Source organism: Spermophilus citellus (genome assembly GCF_964194105.1).
Source record: "Spermophilus citellus genome assembly, chromosome: 5".
NCBI lineage: Eukaryota > Metazoa > Chordata > Mammalia > Rodentia > Sciuridae > Spermophilus > Spermophilus citellus.
The window spans coordinates 41693359-41708359 of record NC_138186.1 but is presented as its reverse complement, the minus strand read 5'-3'; the positions used below and the strand labels follow the sequence as shown (position 1 = coordinate 41708359).

Sequence of the window (15001 nt, the reverse complement as noted above, 5' to 3'; positions counted from 1 at the left end):
AACACTAAGCCACATCCCCAGCCATTTTGCATTTTTTAAATTTTGAAACAGGGTCTTCCTAAGTTACTAAAGCTGGCCTCAAACTTTCCATCCTGCTGTCTCAGCCTCTCAAGCCACTGAAATTGCAGGCATAAGCCACTAAGGTTGCAGGCATAAGCTACCATGGTCTCTTTTTAATGCCCATGAAAGAGTTTCTAAGACCGCTTTGAAATACAGAATATTGTTTCAGAAATGCCAACCAAACTCAATATAAAAGTTACTGAGCCAGGCATGGTGGCAAACACCTGTAAAATCCCTGCAACTCTGTAATCCCAGGGACTCAGGAGGCTGGGGCAGAAGGATTGCAAATTCAAGGACAGTCTCAGCAATTTACTGAGACCCTGTCTCAAAATAAAAAGTAAAAATGGCTGGGCAGGTAACTCAGTGGTATAGCACTCCTAGTGTAATACGGAGTTAGACAGTTGTGTTCTTTGTCTCATGAATTGGAGGAATGAAATACACAGACCCAAGGGTGAGAACAAAGTAATAGGATTTATTCAAGTAATAGAAAGGAGACCTACCAAAGAGGGACGCCAACAGGTGTCTGTTGTCTAGGGGTTTTTAAGGCAGAGCTGATGGCCCAGCACAGGTGATTGGTGAGGTGAGAGATGCTAGAATGAACCAATCAAGTTCGTCAAACTCTGAGATTAATAAACCATCAGAAGTGCATAATTTCAATCCCTTAGTTACATAATGAAGAGTACAGTTTATTCGACACTTCTTTTAGGGAGAGGAAGAATTTGGGGTAGGAGTCTACTTAGTGGTTGGCCAATGCTAGGGGTAAGGTAAGTGTAACTAAGGAAGGGTTGCTGTGGTTGAAACTGTAAGGAACAGAAACAGGTATTCTAACTCAAAAGAAGTTGTTGTGGCTAAAGCTGACAAGGAGTAGCAAGTCACAACTGTCCTATAGACTTAATGCTTCCTTTCAGGTTTGCATGATGTCTCCCCTCCCCCAATTTCCTACTCCAGTGCCCTTATCCTGACAGCTTATGGGAGATCTATCCCTGCCTCACTGGGCTCAATCCTCAGCACAAAAAAAAAAAAAAAAAAAAAAAAAAAAAGGAAAAAAGAAAAAAAAAAACACAACTTATATATTGTCTTTGGAAAAAAAAAATAGTCCATCTTCAAAGGAAGACTGTTTGAACCTATCGAATTAAAAATGCACATGTCAAACCAAAACAACCCAAATGCTCAGGGAAATAGGGAACTAAATTATAGAATATCATCAGCTGCCATTAATCCATCTGATTGGGCCTTCAAGCAATGATATGGATGAATGTGGAAAATGCTAGGAATGAATGCGTGAAAGAAAGCAAGGGCAGGAACACCACATAAAGTACGATATTCTTATAAACCTCAAAACTATGCAAAACTAAACAAAGAGCTTTACATCATTTGTGTTATTAAAGTTTGTGATAAAAATATAATCTTAAATTTTTTATATACACATATTTCAACCCAGAAGAACCACTTCTAGGAATTGAGCCTATTGATTTCCTCATATACATATGAAATAAACTATATACAAGGATATTTTTGCGTATTTATAATCAAAAGATAGGGAAAAAATCAATAGAGAAAAAATAAAATTTTCAGTTAATTCAGTGGAATTAACTGGAAAAATAAAGTTGCAAGATGTATAATATTGTTATGTAGAAAAGAAGAAAATATACATTTATGCTGAAATATGGATATAATATCTCTGGAGGGGGTATTGCCTCTGGGAAGGGAAACTGAGTTGTCTGTGTGCCAGAACCAGAGAAAGTCTTATATTCCTTGTCTTATTGTTCACTTTCTTTTTTAAAAATATTTGTAACCTGAACATGTTTCACCTATTCAGACACATGGCTTACAGTGTAGGAAGGGGTAGGTACTCTTCTACACTGGTTGGCCCAGGACAGAGCTGGCTATAGATGCACCAATGAGAGCTAGCTTCAGTGCTCACCACCAGTTGTCAGGCCAATGGCCATGAAAAGTCAGTGGCTATAGAGGGCTAACTAATTTGTTTCTGTGCCTCTCCAACTTCCAAATAAGTACATTCCACGAATATTTTACATACCAAAACACTTGGGGAGATGAATAATCTATCCCATCATTTTCTATGAATGCAAATGGATCTAAAATGAGCTAAAGGCCAAACCTAATCCACCTGCCCCCATAAAAAGGTAATTCTGGGACGATTCCTGAGCCTGGTCTGATAGTAATATGTTAAAATTGTCTAAGCCATCAAAATAACTGGAATGGCTAATGCCATGGAATTGTGGGCGCAGGATGGTGTGGGGTGTCTAACTGGATTTGTCTAGGAGGAGGGCAGAAAAAATGAGCAAGTTTGTGAGAAATAAAAGCTCCTCTATTTCAGAATAGAGTAGTTAGCTTTAAATGTAGAATGAAAATGTTAACATCTAGGGTGCTGGGTTTGTTGTCTCTGTTCAGGAAAAAAAAAATAGAGATAGCAAGCAAGCAGCAGGTTTCTTGCAAAAGCAACAGAGACACAGAGATAGTCTTTTCCAAAGGTGCCTCAGAGCTGGAAATCTAGTGGGGGAGTTTTGGGTCTTTTTTTTTTTTAATCTCTGGAATTCCCTCCTTTCCTTATTTCCTTCCCTGTCCATGCCCTCCTCACTATTATTGATTGGTGCACCCTCTGTCTGCAGGTCTGTCTGACCATGAGTGCTTTTGACAAGCAGGAAGTTGACCTCATCAGAAGACCCTTTCCATGCTTCATTGTTCTCACCTACCCCCAGCCTCCTCACTGGCCATCTTGTCCTGACTGGCTAAGCCCTTCTGTATCTCACTAAATTGGGATATAAGAAAGAAAGGCAACTGGCAGATTGGAGAGCAGAATGAAAAGTTACAAACAATAATACTGAAGGGTAAAGATTCACAATCCTTTGACAAATGAGGTGAAAGGAAGGGGACCTCAAACATACCTGAGCCTGACCTGACCAACAGAGATAAACTGACAAAAGGCACTCAAACCAAGGGGACTTTCCCACCACAAAAGAACTGAGGGAAGTGAGGACAACTAAAGGTATATTTCTTTAAATAAACCAATAGAAGACAGTAAAATCTAGGCAATGTTTGGGAAGACTGTACACTCCATAGTCCTCAACCAATGAGGAACTGAGGGAGGAATGTTGGGGATAAAAAGGCTAGTTGTTCCAAATCTGTGTGTCCCTGACCACCAGGCACCCAATCTTGCAAGATCATCATTAAAGTAAAGGCTCACTTTTTGTTGAAATTTATTTCTCAGTCCATCGTTTGGACTTGGACAGGTAGACGTGTGTCTCACAGTCATGACAAAAAGTGGGAAAAAATATCTACATCATATGATTGTTGAGATGGTTAAATGAAACTTCTATGTAGTTAGGTTATTATTCTTACAACAAAATTAAGACCAGAAAATGGAAGTAGAAATGAGACAGAAATTATAAGCTATATAGAAAAAAATGGAATGAGAGAAAAATATCCTGAGATTATTCGAAATGTGGTGAGTTGTAAGAGGCTTCAGTACATCAAATGAAGATGAGACAAAAAGTAACAGGGGCTCTTCTAACCTTAGGATCTGCAATTTTCTGTTCCAACACAAAAGAAAAAAAAATAGATACTGAAAATTTATAATAAACAAAGCAGCCTGACTAGGACTAATTCTGCCAATAACACTTAAAATTCTGTAAAAACTTGATAGAATATAGGGTTGGGTTTGTAGCTCAGTGGTAGAGCGCTTGCCCAGAATGCATGAGGCACTGGGTTCAATCATTAGCACCACATAAAAATAAATAAATAATTGTGTCCAACTACAACTAAAAAGATATTTTTTAAAAAACTTGATAGAATATAGATAAATAGGAAAACTGTATCTAGAATTATTTAAATATAAATATTAATATCTCTATATATATCTTTAGATAAGTAGGTGATAGATATATAGACAATAGAGACAAATACTACATTTATCTGAAGTCAGTGGGGAATGACCAAAGGAAACAGATTTGACCCTTAAAAAAAGGAACCACCCTAAAGGTAAGATCCATGTTTATATGACTTTTCTCTGAGGACACTCCCCACCCAGTATATTCATGGCAGGAGGACAGAGCTCAAGCATAAAGATGCTGACTTTCAAGCCTCCATTGGTAGCTAGAGACTACCTAAGTCTCTAAAAATCAGAGGGTAGAAATTCCAGAAATTAGTGATCCCCAAAGAATAAACCCAAACACTTTAAGAACTCCCCTCAATTCCTTGATTGACCCCCAACCTACAGGGTAAGCTTTTGAAGAACTTAGGAACCAAATATCTGGAGGGCTGGAAGAACCAAGCCGACTTTCAGCACCCTCTAGTCACAGGCAGACAGACAGTTAGGGAAGCATGGAAAACACCTTGGGTTTCCCACTGAAACCCTGAAAGGAACAGCCCTGAGAAGTAATTTTTAATTTTATACTTGATAATGTAGATGATATATCAACCCATGCTTAAGAAGTTCACCCTAAGACTAGGGAAAAACTGAAATGACCCATTCTGGCAAAACCAAAAACCAGTCTTCAGAAGTTTAAAGTGATCAGAATGATCAGCCAGTAATATGTTTACTTGTTAAATAGGATTCAATACTATTTATTTATTTATTTATTTATGGTACTAGGGATTCATCTCAGGGAACTCTACCACTGAGCCACATCCCCAGCTCCACCATGCGGCCAGGGCAATGGTTTCATTAATGAGGTTCTTGGCATAAAAGTTAGCTAGAAGAGATCGAAATAAAACACACAGACTCAGTTACCTTATTTCTATTACCAGGTCCAAGACGGCTCCCCTCTCTGGTTCCCACCTCTAACCGCCCAGCAGGGCAGCAAGGATTACTCAGGGCTAGCAGGAGAGAGAGAGAGAGCGAGGGCACGCCTTTTATTGGGGTACAAGAGATTCAGGGGAGAATTCCATCCAATGAAGGTTGAGGGGGGACCGCACTCCAAGGTCAGGGTCAGTGATTGGGCCCCCGGGGTCAGTGGTCAGTCACACCCGCACACGGAGGGGTTCTCTCATCAGGAGAGGGCCGGGAAAGCGCCGACACAGCCAGAGCGCCTCAGACCCTAACCGGGAGTCGCCCAGTCACGTGTCAGGATGGCTCCCCACACCCAGCCTTTTTATTTTTTATTTTAAGACAGAGTCTTCCTAGGTTGCCACAGGCTGGCCTTGAACTCATGATCTTCCTGTCTGAGCCTCCCAGTTGTTAAGATCAAAGCACTCAGCTTCAATACTCTTTAGAGAAAGACAATGGAATATGGAGTCTCTGTAACTTATCATCTACACTATCAAGTATAAAATTTAAAATAACCAATCATGTGAAGAAACAGAAATATTAAACAAATAGTTAAAATAATAAAATCAAAACCAAATACAACTCAAATGTTAGGGTTTATTAGATGAAGACTTTAAAATGATGATAATATTTTAAGGAATCCACAGGGAAAGATTTAGAAAACCAGTAAAGTAGATCCTAAATTTCAGGAGAGGAGTATAGAAACTGCTTTTTAAAAGGTGAACAGAAATCCTAGAAATTAAAAACTATTTGATAGAAAAATGTATTGAGTAAGGTTAAAAAGGAGATTGCACACACAGAATAAAAGTGAAATGCCCTTGAATATAGGTTAATAAAGATCATCTACAAACTAAAGAAATAAAGATTTCAAAAAAAAAAAAAAACCCAGATTCAATGATGGATAATATAATTGAATCAAGTTGTCCAACCCTGTCATTAGAGTACCAAAAGAAGAGGAGAGAGATAAAGGGGTGAACAAAAAGGATTGAAGAAAGATTGACCAAAATTTTCCCAAACTGGATTAAAAACAATAAAAACAATCCAGGCACAGTGAGACTCTACTTCAAGAACAAAAACAAAAACAAATACATGTAAGGGCTGAGCCTGAAGGTCAGTGGTAGAGCACCCTTAGGTTTTAGCACTCCTCCTCCAAAAACAAACAAAACAGTAATACAGACAACTTAGCAAATGTCATTGTTGTTGAATGCAAATACATCTATATACATTATAGGTAAACTATGAAAGCTAAAGATTTTTTTAAATTCTTATTAAAACAGGTGGAGGCGGGAGACATATAATAAAAAATACAAAAATGACCACTAAATAATCAAAAACAAAGGAAATCAGATGCTCCTGGTGGTACATAACTGTAATCTCAGCCACCCTGAAGGCTGAGGCAGGAGAATTGCAAGGCCAACTTGGGCAACTTAGTAAGACCCTGTCTCAGAATTTAAAAAAAAAAAAATGTAGAAAGGACTGATGATGTAGCTCAGAGGTAAAATGCTTCTGGGTTCAATGCCCAATATGGAGAAGAAAGAGAGAACAAGAGAGAGGGAGGGTGGGAGGAAGGAGGGAGGGAATAAAAGAAGATAAATATCTTTAAAATATTGAAGAGGGGTTGGGAACTGCCAAACTAGAATTATCCAGTGGGGGGGAAATTCTTTCTTAAATGATAACAAAATAAAGAAACTGGAATTAAATAAAAAACAGATGAGAAAATTTGTTGCCAGAAGATACTGACTAAAAATAAAATAAAACAAAATGATAAAGAAATTCATTCAGGGTCTAGATAAATCAAAATAGATGGACTCTCAAATCAACAGCAAGGAATGAAAATTACTCAAAATAGTAAATATATGAGTGATCTTCTTCCTTAAGTATATTAAAAGTCTAAAAATAATGACAATATTTTGCAATATTTATAGTGTATTTAAAGTAAAATGTGGCAACAGTTGCATAAAGGATGAGAAGAACTACAAATGGAACTAAGATTTTTACATTCAATATTAAGGATATTCTGTCATGATAGATTAAGAATGCATATTGGGGCTGAGGTTGTGGCTCAGTGGTAGAGTGCCAGGTTTCTGTTCTCGCGACTAAAAGGCTCAGGGGGTCACTCTAGTTAAACTGGGCTAACTGGGCTTCACAAAATAACCACACAAGAAACACAAATACCTTTTTCTTTGGGGTCGCTGTGACGGCTCCTCTGATCTTAAGGGTCCGCAGAGAGAGAGAGAGCGAGAGCGAGAGTGAGAGCACACTCTGACCCCTTTTATTAAGGAGAAACTATTCAAATGAGGCAAGGGGTCAGGTTTCAGGGGGCTGAGTATCTTCATGATGTCCACTGTCAGCAGGTTGACTAACACCTGGGTAGGCCACACCCAAGGGCACGGTAAGAGAAGGGGACACACACAAGGCACTTCCATGGAAGATTCTATCCCAAACAGGCAAGGGGCTATATTACAAAGGAACAGGTGAGCATAGCTTCACCCATGGGGCTGTAGCAAGACACACCCATGCACGAGACACCAACCCTCACATCCAAGAAGGGTGCCACATTTCTGTGACTGAGAGCCTCAGCACCCAGCCAGGGAGTGAAACTCAGTCACGTGTAAGGTTGGCCTCCCACAATAGAGCACTTGCCTAGCATATGTGAGGCACTGGGTTCGATTCTCAGCATCTCATATAAATAAATAAAATAAAGGTCCATTGACAGCTAAAAAATATTTTTTAAAAATGCATATTATAGAGCTGGGGATATAGCTCAATTGGTAGAATGCTTGCTTCTCATGCACAAGGCCCTGGGTTCAATCCCCAGCACCACAAAAAATAATAATAAGAAGAAGAAGAATGCACTATAGCCAAATGAATAATACCTTGTATTTTAAATATAGAGACACACTTTAAGTACAAATACATTAATAGGTCAAAAGTAAAGAGATGGAGGGAACTTTCAGATATATTAGAATTGAGAAGACAGAAAATTCTTCCTCCCTCCAAAAAAGTAGACAATCAGGCAAGACTGTCAAGATTGTTAAGATTGTCAAAAATAACCATTTGGGGGCTCTAGAAATTAATCAAAGCAAACACTAAACTGAGAAGCATTTATTCAGGAAACTCTACTAGAATATCAAGAATTATGGAAATCAGTGACTCTCTGACCAGGACAGCTTCCAAATATTCTGATTCAGTTGGGGGTATTTTTTCGGGTCAGGGCTAGCCATAAAAACCTACAACTTCACTGTTAAAGAAGGCTGATTTATTTGGAGCAAAGATGGAAACTCATCTTCAGGGTTAAGGTCAGTAAAAGTTGTAAAGTGAGCAGCAGTGTTGAAATTTCTGCAAGCCTGACATTACAGGTCCAGTGTTAGTTCCAAGAAGGTGGAGAGTAATGGGGAGATACTGGGAATGAGATAGCAGAAGAATTTGATAAAATCTCCACAATTGCTGCTTGGCTGGGAAAATACAGGCCAGTGCAGAAGAGACTTGAGAGGACTCAGCACAAAGTAAAAAGCTAAGGCAGACATAAGGCTCTCCCTGTCTGAATCTGCTGTCAGCACAAACACGAATCCTTCTGCAGTGGATGGAAGCCTTCTGAACTCAAAGCATTTGAGAAAAAAACTTTACCAGTCATTAACCTACTATGAAGTTATACAAGCACAAGGGAAACTGCTGGACTCAAAGATTAAAAACAAAGTTTCTAAAATGAAGTAGAGATCAAGCTGCAAATGATGGAAGATAAATCCCACGATTAGGTCCAAGCCAGTTAATGATTTTCTTTGTGTTGGGGTTCAACAGAGCCTGACCTGACCAACAGACTTCAACAGAATCTCCACAAAAGAGGATAAGTATGCCTAATGAAGAGATGCTCAACATTTGAATCATCAGGGAACTATAAATTAAAACTATAATAAGAATAGTGAGTCTAAAGGTTTAACATGCAGTATGATAACTGTAGTTGATAATATTGTATTATATTTTAGAATTAGCTAAGAGTAGATGTTAGCAATCTTATTAAATGCAAAAAAAAGTAATCATGTGAGTTGATGTGTTTTGAATATAATCATATATGTATATGTGACTACATATATATGAATATAATAATATACCAATCATATATATTTGAATATAATCATGTATATGCTTATATGACTATATTCATATATACATATATACATATCAGGGTATACAACTTAAATTCACACAATAAAATCTTTTTAATTAAAATATTTTAAATAATGAAACATCACACTCAGTAGAATGGCTAACACATGACCCAGATATTCCAGTCTTTTTCCAAAAAGAAATGAGAATATATATTCACAAATTACTTGTATATGAAAATTCATAGCAGATTTATTCATAACAGCATATATTGGAAACCACCCAACCATCTTCTGCTACATAACAAATTCTCTCCAAAATTTAGTGGCTTCAAACAATATAATTTTGTTGTCTCACAATGTCACCGGGTTTCTGGGGAGATGACCTCACAGTTTCTATGCAAGTCACAATGGTACTTATGACCTAGTCTTGGATGTCACGCTCCATCATTTCTGCCACATTCTGTTTGTTAAAGTGAGTCACTAGGTACAGCTCACATTCAAAGGGATGAGAAGGAGGAATATCAGAAAATTGGGGAATTTAAAACTACAGACTCAAGTATACAACAACAGGAGAATGAATGAAAAAAAAATGCGATATAATTAACCAACAGAATATCTCTCAGGAATAAAAACAAATGGTATGGACTAATGATTCACAAAGCAGCATGGATGAATGTTGGCAATGTTGTGCAGAGTGTAAGAAATCAAACACAGAGGAGCATATATATATTGAATGGATCTTTCTGTGACGTTCTAGGAGGATAAAAACAACCTAAAGTGACACAAATCAAAGCTCTGGTTGCCAAGAGCACAGATGGACAGAATTATTGTAAATTGGTATAAAGAATTTTCTGAAGTAATGCAAATAGTCTACATCTTCACTAGGGTGGTGGTTGTCTGTATATACACAATTGTCAAATCTCAGTAAACTGAACATTAAAATACGCAAATTTTATTATATAAACTATATCTGTGTTATGTAAGAAGAGAAAGGAAATAAACCAACTCAGGAGGTATTGAATGTACATTAGAGGCATGAGAGGAAAAACTGGAAACAGAGAGGGACACTCAGAAGGTAGGTAAGGAGACAATGGTGCCCTTGTACTCCCCAGTGGCAGAGCAACAGAGGGAGTGGCCTTTTAATAACCCACAGGGAGCATCTCACTGGCACATTTCCTCTGAATCTTCTCCTCCCTTCTTAGTCATCATTAGTGCCATGAACTAATTAATTGGCTGTGGGCAGTGGGGCCCCTCATTTTGGCAGAATTGCTGAGCTGTTTCTCCCCAGGGCATGGGAGTCCTGGGATCCCTCCCTTCACAAGCTCACCATGCCTCCCTTTCCACCTCCAGTCCCAGTAGAAGGGAAGTTAGCTACTGGATTGAAGGAAAGGGCTTGTCATCAAAGAGCTCCACAGTAAAGAGCTGCCTCTGGCTGGCACTTGGGCTGAGGGGCGGGGGGCACATAGTTAGTGTGCAGCCTCTTCAACCCCACAGGGACTCAGCCCAGCTCTGGTGCTGCCTAGCTACACTTTCCAGAACAAGCTATTTCTCTGTGTGCCTTCACTCCTTTATATGAAATGGAGGATAATAATAGTAAGAAGCAGTGAACATAAAGTGCCCAGGGAAATAAACACTAGCAATCATGACTCTTCCCCCAAATCTAAGCTCTACTCAGTTTCAAGGGTGTGATATTCCTGCAAAGTTTGCTTTTATTTCTCATTGTGAGAATCAAGTGGAGAAGCCAACCAGTCCAGAAACTATCTCCTTGTACCAGGAAGTTCTCACAGGAAGGTGATAAGGAGATTGTCTTTAATCACAAGTAAGTTTCAAGTTTATTCTCCTACAGCCCATCAGTTTGCACATGTACTCAATAGTGTTGGTATCAAACAGAATCTAGGATCCTTAATGGCTGGGTAACTTTCAGCAATTTACTTCACCCCTCTGAGACTGTTTCTTGTGTGAAGGAGGGATGATAATGTTAGTTAGCTTTCAGGGTTATGAGAACCAAAAATTCTAGAAAATCATTCAGCACAGTGTCTGGTATTCAGGAAGCACTTAACAAATAGTAACTGTTAAAATAATAGGAGGTCATCATTATGGGATTATAGAACAGAATTTAAACCTCATTACCTTGTAGCAGATAGTTCATGGCTGACTCTCTGGTAACCAATAAGGGAACGAATGAATGAACATGTGTGTGAAATTAACAAGAAAAGTAGTGCTTGCTTTATATTAGTGCCAGAAAGAAGGATCATGTAGAAATAAGAAATAACTAAGTCAAAGGAAGATACAAATTGAAGAGATTCTGAAAAAGTATAAAGTGAGACAAGTTGTCAAGAGAGCAAGAATGTGAAAAATGATTAAGTTCAAGGATTAGTAAAATGGGTAGGCAGTTGCTGAGATAGAAAAGATAAGGCCCTGTGAAGTTTAAAAGGAATAATTAAACAAAACTAATGACTAAAAGTAATGGGAGCAGTGTTTCCATCTCCAGAGGGAAAAAAAGGGATGTTATCAGTGCCTAGAAAACTCCTGAGGTTCTGGTAACATTTGTTGTGTTCTTAAATTGGTTCAGGGGTGGGGGGAATACTGAGACACCATGTGTTCATTTTATTATTTCATACAATCCATAGGTATGTGTTAGATGCACTTTTGTTTATAAAGTTATTTTTTATTGTTGTTTTGGTACTGAGGATTGAACCTAAGAGGGCTTAACCACTGAGCCACATCCCCAACCCTTTTAATATTTTGTCTTGAGATAGGCTCTCACTAATTACTTAGGGCCTCTCTAAGTTGCTGAGGCTGGCTTTGAACTCAGGATCCTCCTGCCTCAACCTCCAGAGCTGCTGGGATTACAAGGGTGTGCCACTGTGCCCATAGGATAATTACTTTTTAAAAAGGGATACAAATCTTATCTGAGAGGAGAAGGGCAATGATGAAGGAAGGAAAATAGAAGACCAGAAAGAGAAGATCTGCACAAAAAAAAGAAATGAAAGGTGTCTTTTAACACAGAATGGATACCCCAGGATGGGGAGGTGAGCATGCCATGCCACAGACTCCCAGGCACTTTCACCAGACCTCTCTTCCCTCAATGGTCTTCCTAAGATTGTCTGTGCTCAGAAGACCCTCAGCTCCTGCCTCGTAATTGCCAGGGAGGCTGCCATCTCACCCCTGTCTTTGAGCTTACCATCTATGTCCCACATGGCAAAAATTCATGTCCTCTTCTCCCCAAAGCTTTCCTGGACACATACACCCAGATACCTCCTTCACTATGAAGATATTTGCCTTCAGTTCTAGAAGTCAACAGTTTTCATGATTCCCCAGTGTTTACTAAGTACATGAGGCCACACTCCTACAGCCTCTCAGTTTCTCATGGTGGTTGCTGAATGCATCAAACTGCCCTTTAAGGCCCAATGTCTCTGAGACTAAGGAAAGGCTACTACAGAAGCTATGGTTAGGCATACAGGATATGGACTGAATTCTCCATGAAAAATTTTTCTATAAAGATCATTATTGGTAAAATTATGGAAATAATCTACAGACTAAATATTAGTTTTTATCATTGTTGGATTTTCTAAATTTAGTAACTGTTCATTTTGCAAAGAAGAATATTTGTTTTCTTAGAAATGTGAATTAGTAAACAGGCATTATATGCTACCCACTCCATAGCTCATAATAAATATAAATACATATACAAATAAAAAATGGAATGATAAAAATTGACAAATATTAATAAGTTATTAATATAGGTAAAGGATATTCAGAAGGTTTTTAGAGTATTCTTAGAAATTTTCTGTAACTTTGAGTTTTTATATAAACATGTTTTCAATTCCAAACAGTGAAATTAAGGCAGCATTAAAATTCCAATTTCTATGTAAATATTTCAATAGTAAATTAGTTTATTTTGCTACTGATATAATCTTATATGAAATGGAAAATATATATATATATATATAAATGTGTTTATATGTGTTTGTGTGTGTGTCAGTGTGTGTGTGTGTGTGTGTGTGTGTGTACTCTGTCTCTGATTAGTTCTCCCACAAACAAGAATAAAATAGATAAAATGTGAATGGTTCTAAAAAATTTATAACCCCAAATAGAAAATAATCTCAATAGATATGTTTCATAGAGAAATTCTAACAAAAGATTTCTTTGCTAATTTTTCTTAGATAAACATAATGGAATACTCAGAGAACTATGGTAGTATTCAGGACAAAATGGATATTTAATGTGTTATTGTTCATGGGTAGTTAATTAAACCATGTTTCATTTCAACTTTCTTTGTCCTCAACCAGAAAGCCAGAGGCACCAGTGTGAGGTTCCATCCATTATCCAGAACATTCCTGGTTTTGCCTGCCACTAAATAACATTTGGCCATAGGGAGCAAGAAAAGGGAAAGCAACACTGGGTGGTGGTGTGCCTGGAAGAGCAGTGGAGGGAGAGGAAGTTCCACATGGCAGGAATGAAAAGCACTTGACATTAACGTCACTTTGGGCTGACAGGCTCAGTGCTTCAGTTCTGAGTAACAACAAGTCATGGTCAACCAAAGCTCCCCAGTGGGATTCCTCCTTCTGGGCTTCTCTGAATACCCAGGGCTGGAAAGGATTCTCTTTGTGATTGTCTTAACTTCCTACCTCCTCACCCTGGTGGGCAACACACTCATCATCCTGCTGTCGGTGCTGGACCCCAGGCTCCACTCTCCAATGTACTTCTTCCTCTCCAACCTCTCCTTCTTGGACCTCTGCTTCACCACAAGTTGTGTCCCCCAGATGCTGGTCAACCTCTGGGGCCCCAAGACCATCAGCTTCCTGGGCTGCTTCATCCAGCTGTTCATCTTCATGTCCCTGGGGACCACTGAATGCATCCTCCTGACAGTGATGGCCTTTGACCGCTATGTGGCTGTCTGCCAGCCCCTCCACTATGCCACCATCATCCACCCTCGCCTGTGCTGGCAGCTGGCAGCTGTGGCCTGGGTTTTGGGTCTGGCCCAATCCATAGTCCAGACACCACCCACTCTCCTCCTGCCCTTCTGTCCCCACCGGCAGATAGATGACTTTTTGTGTGAAGTTCCTTCTCTGATTAGACTATCCTGTGGAGACACCACCTACAATGAAATCCAGTTAGTTGTGTCCAGTTTCTTCATCCTGGTTGTTCCTCTCAGCCTTGTTCTTGTCTCCTATGGTGCCATTGCCCGGGCAGTACTGAGGATTAACTCTGCCCAAGCATGGAAAAGAGCTTTAGGGACCTGCTCCTCCCATCTCATGGTTGTCACTATCTTCTACAGCTCAGTCATTGCTGTCTACCTCCAGCCCAAAAATCCCTATGCCCAAAAGAGGGGCAAGTTCTTTGGCCTCTTCTATGCAGTGGGCACTCCTTCACTTAACCCACTCATATACACTCTGAGGAACAAGGAGGTAAAGAGGGCATTCAGGAGGTTACTGGGGAAAGATGGGGAACCCAGGGAGAACTGAGGAAAAACTGTTTGATATATTCCTAATCAAGAAGAGTTTATTCATGGTTTGTAAAAATGTTGAGCTCCCCATGCCACACAACTGAGCCTCTATAGTGTGTCAGCATGATTATGTGGTATCTAAGAGAGAGAGACATCCCGTTAAGATATCCATTCATCTATTGAAGGACATCTAGGTTGGTTTCACAGTTTAGCTATTGTGGAATGTGCTGTTATAAACATTGATGTGGCTGTGTCCCTATAGTATGCTGTTTTTAAGTCTTTTGGGTATAGTCTGAAGAGAGGGGTAGCTGGGTCAAATGGTGGTTCCATTCCCAGTTTTCCAAGAAATCTCCATACTGCGATCCATATTGGCTTCACCAATTTGCAGTCCCACCAGCTGTGTATGAGTGTACCTTTTTCCTCACATCCTCGCCAACACTTACTGTTGTGTGTCTTCATAAGAGCTGCCATTCTGACTGGAGTGAGATGAAATCTTAGAGTGGTTTTGATTTGCATTTCTCTAATTGCTAGTGATGATGAACACGTTTTTATATATTTGTTAATTGATTTTATATCATCTTCTGAGAAGTGTCTGTTCAG

The 15001-nt window shown here is 39.1% G+C and overlaps 1 protein-coding gene across 1 annotated transcript; it reads left to right on the top strand.

Moving 5' to 3' along the window:
- Positions 1–13484: 13484 nt before the first annotated feature.
- LOC308649853 (olfactory receptor 2H1-like) lies at positions 13485–14420 on the top strand (the record flags this gene model as incomplete). The annotated part of the gene is made up of 1 exon (XM_081295702.1): positions 13485–14420. One exon carries the CDS (start codon positions 13485–13487, stop codon positions 14418–14420), a length of 936 nt encoding a protein of 311 aa, XP_081151828.1.
- Positions 14421–15001: the final 581 nt, after the last annotated feature.